This window comes from Fukomys damarensis, unplaced genomic scaffold, assembly GCF_012274545.1.
Source record: "Fukomys damarensis isolate Sample0158 unplaced genomic scaffold, DMR_v1.0_HiC HiC_scaffold_31, whole genome shotgun sequence".
Taxonomy (NCBI): domain Eukaryota; kingdom Metazoa; phylum Chordata; class Mammalia; order Rodentia; family Bathyergidae; genus Fukomys; species Fukomys damarensis.
In genome coordinates, this window is record NW_022900943.1 from 2254424 (window position 1) to 2273654 (window position 19231).

A 19231-nucleotide genomic window follows, 5' to 3' on the forward strand; every position below is an offset into this window, starting at 1 on the left:
TGTCTTCTCCGCAGAGAAAAGGCTGCCATATAACAGAAATAATAGGATATAAGTTATAGTTTTGCCTCTTTGTAGTTTTGTGGCCTGTATGAGGCTCCTCATTCATAGAATGGAAATAAAGTCATTACATAGAAGCGGCCCAAAGACCACGAGGTTACAAGTCTGAATACATTCTATGAGCTCCCCAGTAGTAAAATGATAACATTTGGACTTTTTTTCTAAATTAGATTTACTCTGCCTTATTTACCGCATTGAATTTCTTTGGGAAAACAAAATCAATGTTAGCACTCTATCAGCGATTTTTTTTCCCCCTCGACGTACAATTAATTTGAAAGGAAAAGTTAAATAGATGCAGCTTTCAAAAAATTTTTCCTATGGAAGCTATGGAAAGTCTCCCATCTCAAGAACTGAACATCAACATAGAAAACAATTCAGATATAGTACTGAAATTCTCTTTATGAACAGTAATGGTATTTGAATAAACAAAGGATCCAACTTCTGAGGGGGAAGAGAGTCCTGTGAGATGAGCAAGTCTTTATGCAAGACACTTTCTACATTCTTCAGTTACTTAAACAGGGAGCATACCTCAAGGAACTTCAGAACACTATCTACCAGTTTGACTCTAGCTTTTTCCTACAAGAAACAAACTTTGATTTGACTAGTAATCTAACTTTTTCATAGAAAAGAATTTAAGAACACATTTTTAATCATACATAAATATACCAGTGACTCTAAAACTTAACGGAAACAAATTTTCAACTCTTCACGAAGATCGAGTTGAGAAGGAGGGGTAAGGTACAAATTTACTTTGTGACTGTCACATGAGAGGAAGTACACTGTCATAGTCCTCTTGACCTTTATTGTTGCCTCACGTCAATACCAGATGGTTCTCCTGTGTTACACTTCTCAACAAATGGAAGCACCATACTTTGCAAAAACTAGAAACCTTGGCATCATCGTCAACTGTCAATTATTTCTCTCATATTATATTTAATCATCATCAATCTATGGGTTTTTGTCTTCAGATTTGTTCTCAAAAGTCTTTTCTCTTTATCCCACTACCAATTTTTGCCTCCTTTCAATCCGTTCCCTCCTTGAAGACAGAGCACTATTGCTAAAATACACACTTCAGCCTGTCTTTCATCCACTTGACTCATTTCATTAGCACCACTTTGCTTCGAATACTATAAAACCTCATCCTTCCTCTTAATATACATTACATGTTTTCATGGCACAGGCCCAAATTATCTCTTTCATCCTCCATCTCCTCACCCTTCTTCTTCAATTCTAGGCACTAGTTTGGTCTTTTCGGCCACCCCTTCCTCACTTAAAGACCCTTCCCTATGTACCACATAATACACTTGTCCATGGTGGATCCTATACAGTACTCAAAATAGTATGGATACATATGTATACATGTATATATTTGTATTATATTCAAATAAACAGGGGTGTATATGATTGTGGTTAACAATGCGTCCCCCAAAAGATTTATTGAGGTACCAATCCCTGGTGTCTGTGAATGAGACATTGTTTGGAAATAAGGTCTTTGCAGATATAAGCAAGTAAAGATGAGGTCATATTTACTCCGGGTGGCCCTATTCCAATTCCACCTATATCCTGAAAAGAAAGAGACAGCAGGAGAAAATGCCATGTACAGAGATACACAGACACTGAGGATGCAGAGGAAGCTGAAATTGGGGTTCTGGGGTCAAAAGACACACACACACACACACACACTCACACGTCCTGAGGTTACAAGAAGCTCAGACAAGGTAGGGTAGCATTATTAGGCAATGGAGGGATGGCATCCCCACCAACATCTTGATTTTGAATTTCCAGAACTGCGAGAAAAATTGCTGTTGTTTCAGTCACCAGTATGAGGTATTTGTCACAATAGCCTAGGAAACTAATACAGATTCGGTGTAAGCATGAAGGGCCGCTGAATAAGTACCTGCACACCTGGTAGTGGGTGTGGCATTGAATTGTGTAACAGGTTGACCCTGTAAGAATTTGAAGTGCTTTACATCAAAATTTCAGGTTGAAGAGATTTTTGAGTAGAAATATACGTTTCAGTATGTTTGTGCCGAAATAGCAAAATACCTGAGACTAAGTAATTTATAAGTCATAGAAATTTATTTCTTCAGCCTTGGAGACTGAGAAGTTCAAAATCAAAGCACTGCTATCTGGTGAGGGCTTCTTGCTACACTATCCCACAGGAGAAAGTGGGTAGGGGGGAGGAAGGGGGTGGGAAAGGGAGGAGGAAGGCAGTTAAAGAGGAGGAAAGGGAGGGGAAAGGGGGCAGGAGAGGAGAGGAAAGAAGAATGCACACACAAGCAGAGAGCAGCCTTGGAGACTGAGAAGTTCAAAATCAAAGCACTGCTATCTGGTGAGGGCTTCTTGCTACACTATCCCACAGGAGAAAGTGGGTAGGGGGGAGGAAGGGGGTGGGAAAGGGAGGAGGAAGGCAGTTAAAGAGGAGGAAAGGGAGGGGAAAGGGGGCAGGAGAGGAGAGGAAAGAAGAATGCACACACAAGCAGAGAGAGAGAATACTGGTCAGTAGAAGAAAGGTGATCTTTTTTGTAAGGTGGCAGAGAACTGGCCGAATTATGTCCTACCATTGAGTGGAGAGTAGAATTAATACCAATAAACTTGGATATTTAGCTCATAGGCCTCCAAGCAAAGTGTGGAGGGTACAGCCTGATTCCTCCTTGTTACTTAAGTTAAAAGAGAAAATGGAAGGATAAACTGTAAGCTAAAGCATAGCAACACTTTGATGATTTTCAAAGGTTAATCTGACTCAGATAACACATGTGTTAAAGAATTGTATATGCAATGCATGAGTCCAACTGGCTGTCTAAGCAGGAGCGACAGAACAGATGCAGTTACCCAGGAAAGACTGTAAACAGCCTCTCACCCAATGACTTGTTCCCTTGTGATGCACAAGGGGTTGGTGTGATTTATAAGTCTCACACCACTAGAAACGCTGCGGATTTGACGAGGTGGACACACAGGACACAGGAAAGTCTAGCAGCATGGGTGCCAGGCAGGGTGGGTCTCCCGGGTTGAAGGGCAGGTCTCCTGCCCAGCAGGTGTGGAGGCCAGCACCTCAGGCCAAGGGCTATTGTAACTCTGAAATTCAGTGGGGGCTGACCTATTGGGGCTCTAATGGGCTTGGGACTTATGAGCAAATCATACTCATTCCTATTTTCTGATTTCACAGGTTCACAGGGGAGAGGAATGGTGTACAAAGAGGAACTTATCCAAATCTCATTCCGGACTAGGTGAGGTGGTGAAATCTGGGGCTTTTTTGACTTGCTAATGCTGAGATGATATTTTAGAATTAGAGTTGGTGCTAAAATAGATTAAGACCTTTGGGAGTTTTAGAATCAGGCAATTATTATGACAAGAGGGCAGGCAATGGGCTGTGTTGTGTCTCTCCAAAAGATGGGTTTAGGACCAGGGATTTAGCTCAGTGGTTCTGCCATCTGCCTTGCAAGCACAAGGTCCTGAGTTCAATCCCCGGTACCAAAAACAAAAAAAAACAAAAGATGGGTTTAAAGGCTGTACCCTGGACTTGTGAAAGAAATAGCATCTTGCAAATAAAATCAAGTTAAGATGAATCATAGTCTACTAAGGGGGTCCTCATGCAACCCTTCAAGAGGAGGTGAAGGCACAGGGCGGACAAGGCAGCTCTCGGAGTGGTACACCCGCCAGCCAAGGATCGAGGGCCACTGTTCGGTCTAGGAAGAGAAAGGAAGGGTTCTGCCCAGGGCTTCAGAGCAAATATGGCCCCGATGTCACCTTGATTTTGGACTTCTAGCCTCCAGAACTTTGGCAGAATAAATTTGCTGTTTTTTCAGTAAAGAAAGCCATTATGCAAAGGAATTTGGACTTTATTTGATCTGAAGACAAAAGAGTTCAACTGAAGTCATTGGAGTAGATGAAAAATAAAGTCAGAGTTGTTTTTTAGAGAGAGCACCCCCTTTATAGTGAGGGAATAGTGACAGTGTACCTTCTGTGTGCATGTCATCTCACCCACAGAGTAATTTACACACAGCAGAAATTGTATTTTACATTTTTGTCCATTCATGTACTTCCAGTATTTAAATGTGTTAAATACAAAATGTGTTAAATTAATAAATAAAACCCAAATGACTGAATTTTTCATAATCAGCCTACAAATGTATCATCCCAAAGAAGAGAATTTTGCACCTCCAATATCTATCAGACAGCAGTTTGTTAAAAAGAGCAAAATGAATCCAGGTTCAGAAACTAAATAACCGTAATGAGAAGTTGTAGTTTCATCTTCGATGTATCATGCAAAGGAGAGGGAAAGATGCAGTGCATTAAATATTTCAAGCAACACAATGCTTCCATATGGGGTGAGACTGTGAAACACAGAGGAAAAAGTGGCAAGCTCCTTGATTCTGACATCATCACCTCTGGAATAACTGGTGGATATTTGATACTTGTGACTCAGGTCAGAGAGAGAGAGAGAGACAGAGAAATAATCTTCCCACTCATTTCTAGCCACTCATCACGGGAATGATTGAAAATGAAAAGAACTTCTTTGTTGGAAATGTAGCTCATTGAATGTTGCCAGAGTGAAGTACAGATGTTAAAACTTCATCCCATTTATTTATTTATTTCTTCACTGTAGAAGTCATTTAAAAATAACATTATATATAAGGCACTACTTGAAGGAAATTCTCTATTTCCTTTTAAAATGCTTTACTTTTTGAAATAGCAATAAGCAATATTATAAATAGGCAGCTTCACTACAAAAGGGCTGGTTTATAGTCACATTTTTTCTTTTGATATACATATATTAGGTATCAACTGAAGAATTCCATTAATTATGAAAAAATACTTTTCTCTATTTCCTTTCAAAATAATCTCAACATTATTTCAATAGTATCTTGTGTTCTCTCTAAAAATTTTGCCATTTAAAAAAGTATTTAAAAGAGAATAAAACTTTTTTGTCTTACAACACGTTTAAATGGGGTAGGTAATTTGGAAAATGAAAATAAATGAATAACATTGGTACTAATAGAGCCGATCCTATTTGCAACAGCTCATTGACTTTGTACAGGACGCCACTCACTGCCTGGGTCGGGAGTTTAGAACGGTACAAGGTGGAGCCATTCACTGAAGATGGTTCAATCAGAAGTAAACAGGAGTCTGTTCATTCACTGGGAAGACAGTACCCGCAACACACATCACCACAGACAAGGTCCACACAGAGGAGAGACAATGACAGGAGATCAGCTGCAGCTGTGAATACTAACAGTTTTTGTCGCTCTCACCAGGGGTGCTCTGAATGTTACTTGATCCTGTCATTTTCAAAGGAACCCTATCCATCCATCGGGGATATTTCCTTTTTCTGGCAGAAGGGGAAACTGAAGCTCAGAAGTTTTCTCCAGGAGCTTGGACTTCACCAGTGCCTTTGTCCTGGAGTATTGAAATTACGACAGACTGCCTCCCTCCTTCTGCTGCGTCTCCAACACCATCCAGTCTAGAACAACGAGCAATCAAAACTGCCATGTCTCTCAGCCAAGGATGCAAGGGGAGAGGAGACACCAGCCCCCGGCCCGGGGAGCCTTGCATTGGGAGGAAGCACACTCTGGAAACGATGGCTTCATCCTATTACTGACAGAACTGAAGCTGGGCAGACCTCAGCCCACGGGAAATGCTGAAGAAAGACCACCGGCAGCAGGGGTGGAAGTGTTCATAAACGCGGCCCCCCGTTGCTGGTCATCTCTCCTTAGCCAGCTGTGGGCCCTGGGAATGGCATCACTGCCCAAGGCCGGTGAGGCGGGTGTGCAGGCCGTGCAGCACCAGAGTGACCATTTCTGTGCTGCACGGAGAGAGTGCACAGGATAGGGGCTTCTCCGAGGGACACTGCTCATGATGTGTGAGCATCCTCTAGTCTGCAGTTAGATCACTGCCTCCTCGGTACCGATTTCAAAGACGACACTGAAGTGAGATGACAGGAAGTTTCCGTGTGTGTGCGCGCGTGTGCCATGCTGGGGATAAACTCAGAGCCTTGCACGGGCTGGGGGCATGAGCTCTGTCCTCTCTCTTAAAAAAAATGTTTTCAATTAACCAACTAAGAACTTCGTTACTTTATTTCATCCGGCAAACACAAAATGTCGAACTACAAAACTGTCTGCAGAGAACCAGTGCTCCAACATATTTTCTAACTAAAACTTTTCAGCTTCTTCTACATTTCTATAGTTCTGTGCAGTTTCTTAATCATTTTCCCATCTATGACCCTGGCTTATGTTGCTCTATGGTCAACCCCACTTTCCACAGATTAAAATAGAACTTAGAGGTTTGCGAACTTGACCAAGATCACACGGTCCCTCATAGAAGACCCACATTCTACTTTGTGTCTTTTGCCTTTAAATCCTATCTGCTGTCTGAACTATAAGTATCTGTGAATCTGATCTCACTGAAGAACTGCAAGGAGAGTGTTTTCAACACACAGCGCTAATACATCTGGGTATCTGGAGGACGGAATGTAAGCACTGCGCTCTGAAAATGCCTTCTAGGTGATTCTCCTGTGTGGCCAGTTTGGGGCTCTGGAGGTGGGAATGGGCATCCCCAGCAGTCCTGACCTGGTTGAGCCTCATTCTCTGCCTCTTTCAGTGAGGACAATGAGAGCTAATGTGCAGATTGTAAACATTTGAACACGCGTATGTCAAGTGCCTACACATGGTGGTGATTCCACAACAGAAGTTACTCTCATTTCTACTGCTCCTGGGAAGAGATCTATTGCTAGTGAGTAGGGATGCAGGCTAGTGTACCACACAGCAGTAATTCCAGGGCAATAATCCCAGTGCAGATTTGTGACAAATCCAGGCAAGCCACATCTATTTGTGGCCATCCCAGAGTTTACTCCTGTGTAAGAAGCAGTGTCTTTTAACTGCAAAGTACGGTATCTGCGGCTCTAGAAGGACTGGACTACACGGCTCTGTAGAACAGCGGGAAGTCTGCACATTTCTCAGGAAGTGGTGCTTAGAAGAGCATCAAACAGGCGTAACTGAAATAAACTGGCGCTTATAAGCCGCCATTCTCTAGAGCTCTGTGTTATTTTCTGTCAGGGCAAGGTGAGGTCTCCCCCATGTGCCCGCCCCTCTGCAGTTTCTGATTTGTACGTGCTTAGGTTGCGCACATATTTGAACTAGTTTACAAGAGGACACGAGAATAAAAACAGGAGTATGAGAGGCAGAGTGAGCTGGGGTGGGGGGAGGGGGGCCTGTCAGGCTGCCAGGAGGTCTGCGCAGGAGATCTGCCGTCTGAGTCAGCGATAAGACTCCGACCTCCCTCCCGGCCCTCCGCTCCCGACTCCCTCCGGCTCTCTTCCTCTAGGTGCGCGCCTCACTAAACTTGCCCTTCTCTACCTCAGTGTCCTTGGTAGCGGGGTTGCCAGCATACCCCACCACCCTGGCTCTGTATTTTAAAAAATAAAAATAAGCCTTTTCCTTAGCATTTCTAATCAAATGCTAAAGACACTGCCCATTGATATACAGATATCACCTAGACGAGGAATTCTTGTGTGACCAAATGGAATTTCTATATTTATTCTCTCTCTGCAGCAGCAGGAGGAGCTTCAGTTTTTCTTGTTGACTAATTTCGCTCTTCTCCTTCTGAGGAAGTACATATTCCATCCGTATTCCTCCATCGTCTTGCTGTCCTCTGTTCTTCCATTTATTTTAGCAAATGCAGGTGAGATTTAACCATGACAACATTGGCTATGATGGGTGTGGTGGGAAGAATCCAAAATGGGATCCCTCACGAATCCACACGAAGCTGTAATCCTGGGCGGCTGAGTACGACTGACTTGATTCACTGCAGTCTACCCTCTGGCCCGCTTTTAAGAGAACGGACGCTTCCCGGTGAGAGACTCGGTTTCCCCGTTGCCCCAGCCCGGGCTCAGCTCTGCCGCAGAAGCCCGTGTTGACTGCTCTCGGCTCCAGCTCCTCCTGCCCCAGCTTCCTGTGGGCGCAGCTGCCATCTCCGTCCTGGGGGGGCCGACTGTGGCTGTCCACTCCAGACCCTCTCTGCACAGCAGCCTGTCCGCCAGCCAAGCAAGCCTTCAGGCTCATCTCCTGCATGGCCTCCCTGTGTGCCCAGGGAGCCTGTCCCGGAGCCAGGCGCTCCCTCGTGAGGGTGTGGGTGCAGTCTCTCCCTCACCTACCACGCCACTGCCTCTTACAAGCTAGACAGATGAAGCGAATCACACCTGGTCATAATCTCTGCATAAGAGTTAAAATTCTCCTTAAATATGGAAAGCTAATATGGGGTCCCAAACTTACCAAGAGAAGATCATAAGAATCTAAGTCAAAGAGGCATTCTTACACTTGCAACCCAGAGCCCAGCACTGCCACTCCGCATTTACTGTATGAATACAGAATTTGCCCCTTGGCCGCTGAGGCCGGGTTTCCTCTCAGGCCCCAAGGTCTGTGGTGCCAGTGGGCAGAGCCACATTTCGCTCCCGCACAACGGAAACAAACGAGACCTAACTTGCTGAGCTGTCGAATTTATTTTGGTTTATTCAGCAGTGTAATACAGCAGAAGCAACATTGGACTGCATATTAGAAGGCTTGGACTTTAGCCCAGTTTCTTCCATGACCAACTGTATAACCTTCGGAAGATTTTACAAATTTTCTGGTACTTGTTTTTTTCCATTTACCCAATGAAAACTGTCCTTGCTCTACTCAGTGTAAATGCACAAGGGATTTGGAGTCTCCTATCTGTCATTCCCTACAGCGCAGCTCTTTGTCTATATCTATTTGCTTTACAATTTCCACCATTTCGGAAGCTTTCCAGGTTCCCTCATTCCATTCTAATGCCACTGAGAATCCTAGAAGCAGACAGTTGTAAATAATCCTAAATAATTTTAGAAATATTTGTAAAATATCACAAATGGTGTTGTTCAAATATACTGTTTTTATTTTAGAGTATTAACTGGGTAATTTCAAAGGCCTTCACTAGCTTCAAAGTAGTAAAATTCTATATTCAAGTGTACAATTGAGATTCCTGCATCTTGCATATAAAGAGAAGTTGAGACGTGTACCTCATCTCTCATCTTCCATGAGAAATGCTTGGGTGTGACATTTTCCCCATCTAATGGGCAGGGTTAGCATCTCTATTTTACTGTTCCATACATTAAAACCTTGCCTGAAATCCCACACCTTTTGCTTTAACTTATATTACAGTGTTTCCTTTCTCCTAAGAATACAGATTTTTTTGAAGTTTAAAATAAATTACTGAAACATATTTTTCTCAGAGTGCTAGTTTTAATATTCCAGATTCTAAAGAGAAAAGTTGAATCAGCACTGTGCTGGGAAAGGCAAACGTTCTCCAAATGCCCACTTTGTGAAATAAAAAAGTGCATGGTCAGTAACAACACGCAGGAAAACTGCTTGCTCCGGATACCAGGCTGCCCATCATAGTGCAAGGCTGAACCTGACGACAGAGCTGGCACGAGACAGACACACCGCCCCCGACCCTGTCAAAATCTACACGGATGTGGATTCCAGAAATCACACCTCTGTGACGCCCGTTCTATGGCTGAAGTCCATGGCGTTGTTGTGGCTTCTCCTACTGACTGTCCAGACTTAGACAATCAGAGTCACAGTTTTTGGTTCAATCAGAGTTACAAGAAGAAAGTAGCAAATCCTCTGACAGTTAACTTGGGGATATCAGAATTGCTGTAAGTGAAAGTCCCGTGAGGCCTCTCTCTCTGCTCCCTCCTGCTTGCTCCTTCTCTCCCTCCCTCCCTCCCTCTCCCTCTCTCTCTCTCTCTCCCTATCTCCCCAACCAAGGCAGAGGCATTCTGGAAGTCTAGTGCTTAAGTGGTGTACAGTATTCAAGAGATTTTATTCCTTCATATTCAAGTGACACTGAGGAAGTAAAAGACCTCTAGTCTACTTTTCCTTAATACAGTATATAATACTTGTTTTTCTTCACTGAAATTAAACCTCATCTCAAATTTGTCACCACTTATAAACTCGGGGAAGGGAGGCACCGAGCGACTGGGACACAGGCACTAGGCCGGGCATGGAAGGAGAAACTTCGGCACTTACTTGGCACAAACCGCTGATGCACATATCCAAAGACGCAGGGTAGCAGCGGGTACCGTCCAAGACCTTGGGCGCTAGCTCCACAACCAGGGCTGTCCCCTTGGCTTGGCACTTGAGCGAACACGGGTTGTCGGGGTCGTTAGAAACAGGAAGCCACTCATAAAACTGGCCGTGGTACTTGACATCGTTATGAGCTGAGCACTGCTGAGCCCGGAAGTCCCCTGCTTCTGGCGGACAGTCCTGGAGAAGACAGGGGGGCGGAGGACAGTGAGGGCGCGGCCAGACAGAGCTGGAGCGGCGGGACGGCGGCAAACGCTTGGGCAACAGGCAAGCCTTGTCCTGGGCAGTATGGGCGGGCGGGCCTTATACCGCCACTGGGGCATTTTAGGGGTTATGTGATTGTTTGGCTCTCAAAATAAGGGTTCTGCAGAAGTAATTACCTTAAGAATATTTTCTGATTAAAATTAAACAAGAAACTAACCAGGTAAGAAGAGGTCTCCTGGTTGATATCACTGGGAAAGAAACCATCCTGAAGTTTATTTTCTGAAAGGTGCCCACCGGTTCCCAAGCTCTAGACCCCGGGATTATTTGAAAGTGCTGCTCCCTTTCAGTCCGATATTGGGAGCTAAGACAACTGTATTTTAGGAATCAGCAGCAAAAGGTTATCGCCATTTCACTCAACGTTTTGTACGGTTGCTTGAGACCATTTTCTATCCCTTAAACGGCACAGTGCCTGGGGTTAACTGCGAGAAATAGAGGCACCATTTACACCCGAATCTCTTTAGCTTTGCAGCAAGCGGAAGGAGAAGACGCTTGTCCAGGTGTGTGTAGCGGCCACAGTGCGGTGGATCTCCCTGAGTCTGGTTTCCCCAAGCTCAGATTTCAGCGCTGCTGTGAGAAGGTCATGAGTTTATGCCAGCCAAGGACCGGCACAAGGAGGATCCACAGCACATGAGAGCACCTTTAATGAGCATTTAATGAAGCCACTGCAGACAGTTGGAAAATTAGGAGAGCTCATTACAGTGAGCCATTCACGTTCAGGTTTACAGCAGCATAACTCATAATAGCTAAAGCTTGGAAGTGGCCTATATGTCCAGCAACAGACGGGAGGATTTAAATGTGGTATATATACACAGTGGAGCACTACTCAGCCATAAAGAAGAACAGATTTGAGACATCTGTGAGAAAATGCATGCACACTGAGTCACAATGCTAAGTGAAATAAATCAGGCACAGGTTAAGTATCATATCTTATACGAGAAACCCAAAGTATAAATCATGTAAAGAGAAAAGTAGGAAAAAGATAATAGGAAACAGGGAGAGAGATTTTGTGGAGGTGGGAAGGGGATCTGGAGATGGGGTAGATGGGAAGGAGAAACAGGTACAAAAGACCAAGTGGTGATACGTATATGTACCAGGGCTCCATGATGAGTATGTGTATCATGTATTGCAAACGTGCACATTTTAAATTAGAAAAAATATACTGGCGGAAACCCTGTGGAAAGCAAGACCCTTTTAAGTGTGTACTTTGTAAAGGGCGATTTACAGTCTTAAAATACAGCTAGCAATGGCATTTATCTAATACATGATAAGCCTCAGCAAAGGCAAGGAAGTCAGCCTTAAAAAGGGAAACACTGACTTTTCCTTGACGGGCACATCCCCACTCTGCATGTTGAGAAGAAGATTTACTACAGAGAGTTTAGATTATCTGGCCTTGGGGGCTTTGGTGAGAAGGTTTTTGTCTGAGTCTGCACTTGGCCTTCAGCAGTTCCCGGGCAAGCCAGCGACATTCTGGAAGTTCTCACATGCAAGCTTTCCCTCTCCGAAGTTCCTTTGTGTTCACACAAGCATTCAGAGAACAACACTGGTCTTAGTTTTCTACATTTACTGTGAACTCTCTTGCCTGGGTCACACCTGTCGGTCACATCTGTCACAGGGAATTGGTTCTTGTAACATCGCACATCTGGTCCTTCTGTTCCCCTTCCCCTCCACCATTCAAACAGGTGTTGTCTCATGTTTGCCTTCCGTTCTCTCGCTCTGCTTTTCCCTTCTCCCCTCCTCCCCTCCCTTCCTTCCCTTCCCATGTGGACAAGTTCTTCCTACTTCCCACACCTGTCCTCCATTTCACACCTTATTTACCCTTATGGTCTCTCATATAAGGGAAACAAGGCAACATTTAAACTTGTGGCTCTGTCTGAGTTATTGCCCTTAAGATCATGGTCTCAAGGTGCTTCTTTGTTTTGTAAAATGGAATTCGTGGCCCATAAGCTTTAGTGGCCTATTCAATAGCATACATGTTCTGATACACGGAGGAGCACAGATTTTTTTCAGGGCAAGGTAGGGTAGAAACATACATATTTAGGATGAATGCAAAAATGTCTCAAAATACAATATAAAAACCTCAAACACATTTAACTATCTGTACTGATATACATCAATATATATATGCATGCATATTCAGAGTGAATAAAATATAATTAATAATAAAGAAAAAGAATATCTTATAAAGCACAGGTGCCAGTGAGGCTTAAGTGATTCTGAATTTGTCTTTTAAAAGTATGATTAAAATCAATTGCTTATTAACTTCTTAAATGATAAAATTTACAGCTTAAATTTCTTAGTTGTTAGTTATTTCTTAGCCTATTTCTTAGTTATTATTGTCTTCCTTTAAAGAACTCTAGAACCAATTTTGAATGCCACCCCCCTTCCCACACACACTAGATGGCTTCTCTCTGCAGACGCTGCTCTCACTGCTTGAACAAACTGAACGCACTCTGACCACACACTGGCCATGGCAGGGAGGCTTGAGCTGATAATTTCATTAGTAGTGGTCAAATCACGCATTTTCTTCTGCAACCATGCCTGTCGTTCCATCTGTCACTTGTTTACTCTGAAGTACAGAAGAAATACTGAAATGGACTCAATAAAGCAAAACACTGAGAAAATTGTTTCAAATAGCCCACAGTCCCTCTCATACTTATCTTTGCCTCATTTTTCTATACATACAAGTAAACTAGCTAGAAGGGAATTACAGGGTTAGATTGAATCACCTTTGCCTCTAAGTGAGAAGGATACAATGCAATTAAAAATGGTATTAGTGTGAACCAGAAATAGTTTTCTACATTTTTCTGATTCCAAGAAAAGAGTGTCAACTACATTTCTAAACTGATGATGCTACATCACCTTTGGCAGGCATAACACTATAGTCTTCCAAGTTTTTTCTGCTTGACAAAAATGTGTTGACTTTTTCCACTTTTTCTAAAATAAATGAGACCAAAGGCAGTCAAAGGTAAAACTAGTAGAAATGAAGTTAAAACCTTTAGGCCTTTTCTATGAAAAAAAAAAATCAGTAAACATATGTAGATACATCCCAGAGGATAAACACATAAACAGGAGTTTCTATTTGCAACCCATCTCTGCATATAGTGGCTTCAAGGGTACTTTCTATACAGGTACTATGATTTTTCATAACTGGAAAAATATCTGTGAGAATTACAATGCTTGTGAACCCCTTTACTCACTTTTATTATTACTGTTTTTCCTTCTATCCATAATTTTGCAGGGATGGGACAGTATATTTTGCTAAGTTTGAAACCCAGAATTCAGACTTGGATCCTAAACGTGGACCTTTTTAATGTTTGAGTTTATTTATACTTGGTGAAATGCAACTTCCTGTTTTAAGAAAAAAGACTTAACGGGACTTATAAAACAGGTTCAGAAAGCTTCTTGGACATCAAACAGCCCGTACAAAATAACATTTTGATGATTTAAGTATAAATGAATCAGAAACATATGAATCAAATTTCCCTTCAAATACATACATTTAAAAATTACGAGGAAGGTTTGGCAACACATCTTTTGTCTGACCCTCAAACTTCTCAAACATAGTTCAAGATATTCACTGAACCACTAATGCATCTTGAATCATCCAGTTACAGGAATGAAACATAGAAGAAGTCACTGCAGCATCCTATCCCACCAGTATATAATAATACACGATAATAATAACAGCAGGGACAACAATAGCAACAACAGAATAATTCGTATTTGAATAGATATTAACATCTACAAAATTCCTAGTTTTTAATTATAATTTGGTCCTTGAAACCATTATGCTTCCTGACCCCTCAAATCCTTCACACATTTATCTTTGAAGTATCAGCTTCTGGAGATGCTTTCTATCATGAATCACAATTCTGCCTAGGAGGCGCGGTTTTCCTGGGGGCATAGTGAGAGCAGACTTTACTGAATATATACTATGTGAGATTTCTGCTCTCATAACACATCAATAAACAGAATAGTAAGCCTTTCATTGACAGATTTAAGACATAAAAGAAACAAATGGATTACAATTACATACTCTGGCATGGAACTTGGCACCTAGGAAGTAATAATGAAGGCAATTAACGCCACTGCAAAGCCTAGTGACTGCACAAACACATCCTGACCCTCAGTAAGAATCCAGAAAAAACATGGAGAGGGCAGAAAGAACTGGATCCCCAGCACCCATCCTCTCTTCGCCTCTGGAAGGACCATCGGGTGCAAAAGAAACAAGGGAAGGCAGTTGAACTCACTCTCCCCTGGAGTACGACACTAGCACATCTGTGGGCTGACAGGTTTACATCAGGCGATTGGGCCAGGACTGAGGAAATACATTTTCTTAGGAATGGATGACACCCTGAATTACTGAATTTAGCTCTTTAATGTAGTGGTTTTCTCTTCCATTTTTGAGCATTGAATTCTAACTGTGCTGTATCGGAGCTTTCTTTTTTAAAAACACAAAAGTAACATCTGACCTTTTATTTGTTTCCATTATAATTCATACAGTCCGTGGTGTTCTGCCACATATGAATACATTTCTAAACATTTCTGGTTAATCATCTAGTCAGTGGGAAAGATAAGCTGGACCCCATATGTCTCCTGAGGATGATAGGTAGATCACATTACACTGTGGGACAAAAGAGGGTCTCTGTGCTCAGTTTACTCACTGAAAGAAATGTAAGATTTGTATCTCGGCAGCTAACATGGCAGAATATAAAAATCCTTCAAAATGGCTTTGAAAAATACACAGAATATAAAGTTAGGGCCAGGAGAAGTATTACTCTTCCTCTTACGTTCCTTCTTTTTAAAGAAGACATTTCTCTTCCAGAGGGACATCCATTTGGCTCACCTCTGCCCTTAGGTACGCAGTGCTTGGCGTATGCTTTTTCTTGCTGTTTTGCTTAACTTATCGGATGAGTGTGACGGTGTGAATGCTGTACTCTGATTCTGTGTTTTCGTTCCTCGGGTCAGTATTAGTAAGGACAATACCAAGATGGCACCGGAAGTTACATGGGGGACACAGGCGTAGCGGCCGCTGGGGGAAGCTTGTCCTCCGTGCTCTTCCCGGGCTGGGGCCGCCCTCACCAACGCTCCCTGCTGGAACCTTCTCCAACCTCTAATCACACCCGGTCTCCACTCTGTGGTCAACATTGTGGAAATGTATCCTCTCTTTGATGATTTGAGAAAACGTTACGTGTTCTAAGTTTTTCCCTCGAAACATTAGGAATGCTCAGTTTACCGATGGTAGAACCAGAGGGGCGCGCTGTAAAATTCCCCTACGATGGAGGCCAGAGGCCGAGGCTCAGGAAGAGGCTAAGCCCGCCATCTGGGGCATTTTCGCAGGGGCTGGGCTGCTCCGTTCTTGCATTTTGGGCTTTATCACCCGGCTTTCTGTTTCTTGTATTGAAAGTTAATGTGAAACCACATCCGTGGGTACAATAGATCCACTACGAAGCTTTGTCCTTTGAAACAGAAGCGATATTTCAGTTTCCATTTCCGGCACAGCCCCTCTCCCAGCCCCGCCACGCCGCTGTCTACTGTCCATCCTGCTCCTGCGGTCCCTCCTGAGCCCCACCCCAAAGCTTCTGACTTGGAGATCGGGGTGAGGCCCGAGGAGGTGCGGCAGACCCGGCCTCGCACGGATGGTGCTGCTGACCTAACTCTCCCGCAGATCCTCCTGGAAGAGTTCTGACCCGCACCGAGAGGGCCTCACCGTCCCGCCCCGGCTGTCTGTCCACTGCCCTGCTGCAGCAGGCTGACTTCCTCCTCCTGCCCGTGCCTCTCAGGGACTGTCAGCCTGTCGCCAGAGCCACGGCGCCAAAGCATGGAGCAGGGTCGCCTTTCCGCTGAAGCGCGTGCGATGGTCCCCACACTTACAAACTCAACTCCGCCCCTCAGGCGAAGGTATACATCCCTGGCCCTGTAAGGAACCCTGGGACCCAGCAGGCACACCTGTTCTGTCACAATGGATTCCCTGCCACCTCCTGGACACTCAGGGACGCGTTTACTTGGGGACACGTGCTACCTTTCTACCGTCTGGAACTCTTGGCCCAGGCTCTGAGGAGCAACACTCTACCTTGTCTGTCCCCAAGCACCGCCTCTCAGTGAGCTCTTCCCTGAGCGCCCCGCAGAGTCACAACCCATGCCTACTACTGACTCCTCTCCATCCTGCTTAATTTTCCTTTTCTTCATAACACTTAACCACCTCCAAGTAATATGTAGTTTACTTACACAGTGCACTAGTTTTTATTGTCTGTCTCCTTTCCCTATAATATCCAGGACAGGGATCTTTGATTTTGGCCTGGTGTCACTCAAACAGTTGTTGAAAGAATTACTAACATATTGAAGAAATGGAACAAGAGGCCATGATTTTCTTAGATCTTGCAAGAATTTAAATCTTGATAGTTTTCTGAATGATGGAGGACTAATTCTTTTTTTTTTAAATAAAGTTATAAGAATACTTACACACACCAGACACTAGGAAAATTGAAAATTTGCCTACTTCCTGAATAGTCAGATTGATATTTCCTCCCCCATGTAAACAGATTTAACAGGGCAGTGTTAAGAAACATAAAATGTGCACAAATCATTTATTATTAAAAATAGCCAGACATTTATAAATTTTATTAAACACTTAGTGTTCTATGCCCTATAAAGCGCTAATGTTAAGCTAACAGCTTTACCCCCTGAATTTTGGCCACCTGCTTATACTAACATCAACATCATCATCAAAAGCATTTATTTGTGCAAGACTTCTTACTGCGATGTAAAATAAAATTAAACAGACACAGTCCCTGCCCTGTCTAGACAGTGTGTGTGGATACAATTCTATTATTTTTTAAGAGCATAATATTTAAATCTCTAACACATCCCTATTAGTGCAAAAAAACAGAAAATGAGGTGGAGTTTGGAGGGTGATCCCTTGCCTTGGAGGACAAAGTCCATTTGTGGCTCAGGTGTCTCCCATTTTGAAAAGGCCAGTGGATGTTTTCCCAAAGCTAGTACTGAATGGCCTGAGACACCATGTTTTCATATGTATATATTATAGTCCAAAAGCCCTGTTTTCCTTTTCTGTTCCCCCCACCCCGCTATAAAGTTTTACAGATTTTATTTTAATTCTCTTTCCTCTGCCCTTAACCTCCCAAACTTTCAAAACTTTTGGAAAATATCATAGCCGGGGGAAATGAGAGCCTATGAAAAGTAATCATTAACTATCTGAATGCCTTCCTATGAATCAGGTTCATGATCATGATATGTCTTTAAAATTTTGTGATGACATAAAATTATATAGAACTTTCTTTCTAAGGCTTAGGTGCATCCTACTGTGTGCCTGCTTTAGTGAAGGCCTCTAGGTACACTGAACAGGTTTGAAGTATCCCGGTGCCTTCATTCAGGTCGGGAACTCGACACAGCGTGTGACGTGTACCTCAGCAGTCCCATCCCTGGATTATAGCTTGTTATCCAAACACAAATGGTCTGCCTGGCTAGTTTTTAAGGTCTCCAGGCATCTGAGACCCAATCTAAATAAAAATATTGAAAACATTTAGTTTTAAAAGTTCACTTTTCCCCCTCTGGGTAGCTTTTATTTCAGTGCTTTTATTTCTTCTCCTTTGAACAATGCAGACTTTTGGAATCCAATTCCCTAGAGGTATTTGTGAGACTGGCTACAGTTTGTCATGTTAGACTCTTAAATTCTTTCAGTTTTGAAAATATTCATTCCTTGAGGCTTTTTATTATTTTTAGTTTCTCTCTTTGACTTAGCTCCAGTTTAGCAGTATCTTTTCTTAAATCAGCATTTTTGACTTTTTATTATTTTTTATTACAATCTAAAATAAGTGCTCTCTCTATCATCCCCAAAATTAGCATACTTGAAGGGATAATTTGTAATGCTTTTTGCAACATAGCATACTGTTTCATTTCATAAGCACACAATTACATAGTGTTTTCTTCCCAGACTGCATTTAACAAAATATTTGTGGTGGAGAGTCAGGTTAGGGGAAGGAATAGTCATGGGAGACAGTTTAGGATATGAATATTTAAAACTGTCACCAATGCTTAGGTTCTTTCTGTTTCTATTTACGATCAGGACAAGATGGGCCTGAGCGATTTCAGAGGGGCAAATATGGAGACCCAAGTTACTTCTTGGAACATGGAGTTTTTTTGCTGGTCACTTAAAAGAAGTGGTCTAGCCTAATTCAAAGATAAACGCCTGAAAAGCCATTAGCTACATTTAGTTTATTTTTTAATGTTTTTAAAAAATATAGAATTGTTGGATTTGTAAGGATCAAATACAAAGATTTCTTTGAAATTAAGAAAGATAACTTAACCAAAAGCAAACACAAATGCCATGTTACAACGTGGAGCAGACCCGCCTCCGCTCCCCGCCTTCCCTCCTCCAAGGTGCTAACAAGCCACCTGACGGTGCCCACAGGCTTAACTGCCCTGCTCTTCTTCCTGAGTACTGCAAATGCAGCACTGTGCCTGATCCACACTTCTCTTTGGGGGGCACGGAGCCCTGCACTGTAAGTGACTGGAAATACCTCTGGGAACTCTTTCGGTAACACTTTTGTAGCACACAGTCCAATGTTAACCTGGGTCAGCTTTTGCCAGTCTAAGGCCAGGCTCCTATTTGAAAGTCAGTCATGTAGAATAATACCTAAAGCGGAGGCTCTTCTCTGCCGTGGACAAAGATCCCTATTCGTTAACTGGCAAGCTGGGACACTCTCATCCAGCACAATTCCTCTCAGGCAGTAGACGGGAACTCCGACGACAAAAGCAAGTCCAGACTGCTACTGTTACATTTTCCAGAGGACATG

General features: G+C 43.0%; 1 protein-coding gene across 1 annotated transcript in view; it reads right to left on the reverse strand.

Annotated features, from left to right (window-relative positions):
• Positions 1-19231, reverse strand: part of Adamtsl1 (ADAMTS like 1) — a 303353-nt gene that overhangs the window by 264208 nt on the left and 19914 nt on the right. The window contains exon 3 of the mRNA XM_033757645.1: positions 10098-10334. Coding sequence (XP_033613536.1) covers positions 10098-10334 — 237 coding nt within the window. The remainder of the gene's footprint in view (positions 1-10097; positions 10335-19231) is intronic.